The sequence below is a fragment of the Orycteropus afer genome, unplaced genomic scaffold, assembly GCF_000298275.1.
Source record: "Orycteropus afer afer isolate SDZICR_OR568_19922 unplaced genomic scaffold, OryAfe1.0 scaffold00459, whole genome shotgun sequence".
Lineage (NCBI taxonomy): Eukaryota > Metazoa > Chordata > Mammalia > Tubulidentata > Orycteropodidae > Orycteropus > Orycteropus afer.
The window spans coordinates 1,524,081-1,529,021 of NW_006922046.1; the positions used below are offsets into that span (position 1 = coordinate 1,524,081).

Sequence of the window (4,941 nt, forward strand, 5' to 3'; positions counted from 1 at the left end):
CAAGGAGGGGTCGCTATGAGTCGGGGCCGACTCGACGGCACGTAACAACAACAACAGGTCTTTGCACATTTCATTATAATACATTGTTTTCTTAAGGTACCCTTTGAAATCTTTTGTTCAGCTCTTTCACTTCACTTTAGCTACTCTTTGTTCAAGAGCAAGTTTCAGAGTCTCTTCTGACATCCATTTTGGCCTTAGCTTCCTTTCATGTCTTTTTATTAAATGACCATTTGCTTTCTTCCTTTTTGATGTCCTTGATGCCATCCCACAACTGATCTGGTCTTTGGTCTCTGTTGTTTAGTCCATTAAATCTTTCCTACAGATGGTCTCTAAATTCAGGTGGGATATACTCAAGGTCATATTTTGCTTCCTGTGAACTTGTTACAGTTTTCTTCAGCATCAACCTAAACTTGCTTATGAGCAATTGAGGGTCAGTTCCAGAGTCGGCCATTGATCTGATGATAATTGAGCTGCTCCATTGTTGCTTTCCATAGATGTAGTCGATTTCATTTCTATGTATTCCATCTGGTGAGTTCCACATATATAGTCATTGTTCATGTTGTTGAAAAGGGTGTTTGCGATGAATAAGTCATTGGTCTTGTAAAATTCTATCATATGACCTCTGGTGTTATTTTTATCGCCAAAGTCATATTTTCCAATGATCGATGCTGCTTCTTTGTTTCCACCTTTCATGTCCAGTCACTAGTAATTATCACTATATCTTGACTTCATGTTTGATAAATTTCAAACTGTAGAAGTTGGTAAAAATCTTCAATATCTTTATCTTCGGCTTTAGTGATTGGGTGCGTAAATTTTAATAGTAGTATTAACTGGTCTTCCTTGTAGGGGTATGGATATTATCTTATCATTGACAGCATTGTACTTTAGGATAGATCTTGAAATGTTTTTTGATGATGCATGTGACACCGTTCCTCTTTGTCATCCTGGTGTAATAGACCGTATGATTGCCTGATTTACAATGGCCAAGACCAGTCCATTTCAGCTCACTAATGCCTAGGATATCAATCTTTATGCACTCCATTTTATTTTTTACAACTTCTGATTTTTCTAGATTCATACTCCATTCTTTTCACATTCTGATTATTAATGGATGTTTGCAGTATTTCTTCTCATTTTGTCATGCCACATCAGCACTTGAAGGTCCCAGAAACTATCTATGTCATTAAGGTCAAGTTTACTTGAGGAGGCTGCTCTTCCCTAGTTGTGTTTTGAGTGCCTTCCAGCCTGATGGGCTTATCCTCCAGCACTGTATCAGACAGTGTTGACCTGCTATCCATAACATTTTCAGTGGCCAATTCCTTCAGAAGTATCCTTCTTCCTACTCTTAAGTCTGGAGTTTCCACTGAAACTTATTCACCATGGGTGACCCTGCTGATATTTGAAAATACCGATGGCATAGCTTCTAGCCTCACAGCAACACATAAGCCACCACAGTAAGACAGACTGACAGGTGAGTGGTGGAAGATTTAGGAATAAGAGGAGAAAATCGTCTTTGAAGGGAAAGTATAGATTACCAATGCAGGTAGAGATCTGAGGGTCTTTGTTTATTGTTGCTAATGTTCTTGTGGGAGTTCTGGTAGCATAGTGGCTAAAGCGCTTGACTGCTAACCAGAAGGCTGGCAGTTCAAACCCACCAGCCACTCCTCGGAAGGAAGGTTGGGCAATCCTACTTCCGTAGTGATACTGCCTCGGAAACCCAAGGAGGGGTCGCTATGAATCGGGGCCGACTCGACGGCACACAACAACAACAACAACAATGTTCTTGTTCCCCTTTATTAGAGGAAAATGGAAACTTCATTCAGGTTGGAGTTTTTAAACTATAGCTGAGAGAATGAAGCAAAAGAAGAAAACATAGCTGGCAGATACTCTTCCACAGCCCCAAACTGTAACAGCGCCCCACTGGCATGCTGGGGGCTGGAGAGTCTTCCCTCACACTTTCCTTCTTTTCTACCCAAAGCCCCTTGTTTGCTGTTTTGAGTGGAGAAAGGCTCTTTTGAACATTCCCAGATGGTGTTCACTTAGGAGGATGCCCACCAGTGCCAGCCTGCCCCTCACCCATGACATGGGAGGGGCACTCAGTTCCATGTCCACATACCTCCCATCATCAGCAGCAGATTGTTGTGGATTTTCAGGTTTTACTTAATTTTGTATAAATTAGTGTAATTTCATATTAAGATAGTCTATTATTTAATGCAGACTGTTCATGCTTTGCTTAATTTATTATAAATTGAAATGGATGAGAACATTTGTTGCAGAAAAGACCATTTCTAGAGGAAAATACCCAAAACACAGGATTTAGGGCTTTGATAAAGGCCCTTTCCAGGCATCTGCTAGGGCTCAGTCTTACCTCATTTGGGCTGTCTTGTCAGGATTCTGAGCCTTAGGTTCCTCCTTAGTAAGAGAGGTCTGAAGGGCAGCAAATGTACAGAGCATAATTAGCACTTAGTTGAGGCTTCTGCCTGATAAAATGAAAAAAGTCAAGTAAAAGTAGCCAGCTGTTCTAAGACTTTTGTTTCTGGTTACCGCATTATGAATTGGTCTTGTCTAGGGATTTATTCCAGGATTTGATCTTGGTCCCACCCTGTCCTGATCATATTTCTCAGGTGTGGGGCTGGGCTCTGGAAGATTCTGATGTGACTTTGGTTATGAAATAGACTGGGAGCTGCCAGTAGGAAACCTTGCACGTGATGCCATGGGCCAAACTACATTAAACATACCAGGGAGAGCTTGAGAGGCCATGTGAGAGTGTTCATGATTCATTTAAAATTCAGTTATGATTCCCACAAATGTATTTTTTTTTCTTTGATTCAAGGTGCACATTACAAAACTTTCAAATTTGAAAACTTCTGTCATTGATTATAATGTTCGAGCTGAGATTTTGTCAATGGGAATGGGCATTGATAACTCAGAACATATAGAACAACTGAAAAAATTACACGAAGAAGCTAAAATGCCAACTTTTGAAGAAACCCTGTAAGTAGATTTTTCTTTCCCTTTTGGAGGAGCTACTGTGTGGAAATATAACTCACAAATACTGTAGACATTTTTTTTTTTTTTATGAAATTGGAGAGAGTAGTTTAATGAGTTCCCTGGCCTTATGACTCAGCTTCAGTTAATTATCAAGTTTTTCAGAAACTTGTTTCATCTATACCACAAACCACACCTTTGTTTTTGGTGGAGTATTATAATACAAGTATCTAATTTCACCTGTATCTCTTACAGAAAAGAATTTTTATTAACATTTTATTTATTTGTTTTGATTTTTATTGTGATTTGGGTGAAAGTTTACAGAGCAAATTCATTTTCTGCACAGCGGTTCATACACATTTTGTTTCATGACATTAACTGCAGTTCCCCACAGTGTGACAGCCCTCTTCCCACTTCCTCCCTGTGGTTACCTTTTTCTTGTGTACTTCTTTTCTGTGCATTCCTGCCCCATAAACTATCTCCCTGTGTTAATACTGCTCTTCTGTTCTCCCATGATTGATCGTTCTAAGGAGTATATCTACCTGATGTAAATGTTCACCTTATATGCCTGTCTGTTGTTTGGCTGGAAGCTACTGGAGTGAGTTCAGTTCCAGACCTGAAGGGTAACTAGGGCCATAGTCTTGGGTGTCTCACCAGGCTCTATCAGACCAGTAAATCTGGTGTTTTTCATGATTTTGAGTTTTGTTCCACATTGTTCTCCCACTCTATCCAGGATCTCCTGTACTAATCCCTTTCTGAGTGGTTGACATTCTCATCCCTTTCTGAGTAGTTGAGAGGGGTAGCAGGCATCATCAGTTTCTTCAGGTGTTATGGTCATACAGGCATATAGGCTAAGATTCACATGGTCCACTAGTCACTGGGACTAATTGTTTCTGTGTGTCTTTGGTTTTCTTCATTCTTCTTTGCTCTGGAAGATGAGAGACCCCTTGTTGCTGCTTGCAAGAGGTGGTCACTTAAGGGTTTAAGACCCCAGTCGCTACTCACCAAAGTAGGTTGTAGAACAATGTTTTTGTGTAGTATATTATGCTAGTTGAGCTTGATGTCCCCTGCAACCATGGTCCCAAGCCCACAGATCCAGTAACTCAATCAGAGTGATTAAGTGTGCCTAAGAAGTTATCATAACTTTGCTCCCTATTAGTTAATGAACATTCTTACAACACATACAGATATGTATGCAGAAACATCATCTGCCAATCTTATGCATGGTCATGGGTATATTCCCTTTTCCCTAGACATAGCTGATCATTCAGCTTGTCTACTCATCTATTTTCTCATAGATTAATGTTTGTTATTAACATTTTATTGACAGCACATATACAGAGGTGTCTAGTGAGGTGGATTTTCTGTGTACGCACCTATGTAACTAGCCCCAGATTAAAGAGACCACGACTCAAGAGGCCCCCTCATGCTCCCTTCCAAATACTTCCCCTCCCCAAGGGGCAGCACTGATGTAGAAAAGTTAGATGAGTTTTGCCTGGTTTTGTACTTTGTGTGATTAAAATCATGCAGTATGTCTCTTTTGTGTTGGACTTCTTTAGCTCAGCATTGTTTGTGAAATTCATCCAGATTGTGCCTTCAGTTGTAGATAATAAATTCTTATTACTGCTTATTGTTCCATTTTATGCATATTGAATGTGTCATAATTTATCCATTTTACTGTTGGTGGGGAAATTGCCAATTTTTGACTACTTTGAATAGTAGTGCTTTGAACATTCTTTTACCTGTATTTTGGTGAACTCACATAAACATTCTAATGGAATGGAATTGCTGAGTCATAATTAGGGCTATTGTTCTAACTATTTTCCATAGTGGTTGTGCCAATTTTTTTTTTAATTTTATTTTGATTTGGGTGAAAATTTACAGAGTAAATTCACTTTTCATACAGCAGTTCACATATACTTTGTCTCATGTCATTGACCAAAATTTACAATA

The 4,941-nt window shown here is 39.4% G+C and overlaps 1 protein-coding gene across 1 annotated transcript in view; it reads left to right on the forward strand.

Moving 5' to 3' along the window:
* The window catches only part of TDRD12 (tudor domain containing 12), a gene marked incomplete at its 5' end in the record, with an annotated part of 227,744 nt that overhangs the window by 188,523 nt on the left and 34,280 nt on the right, over positions 1-4,941 (forward strand). The window contains one exon of the mRNA XM_042782749.1: positions 2,834-2,994. Coding sequence (XP_042638683.1) covers positions 2,834-2,994 — 161 coding nt within the window. The remainder of the gene's footprint in view (positions 1-2,833; positions 2,995-4,941) is intronic.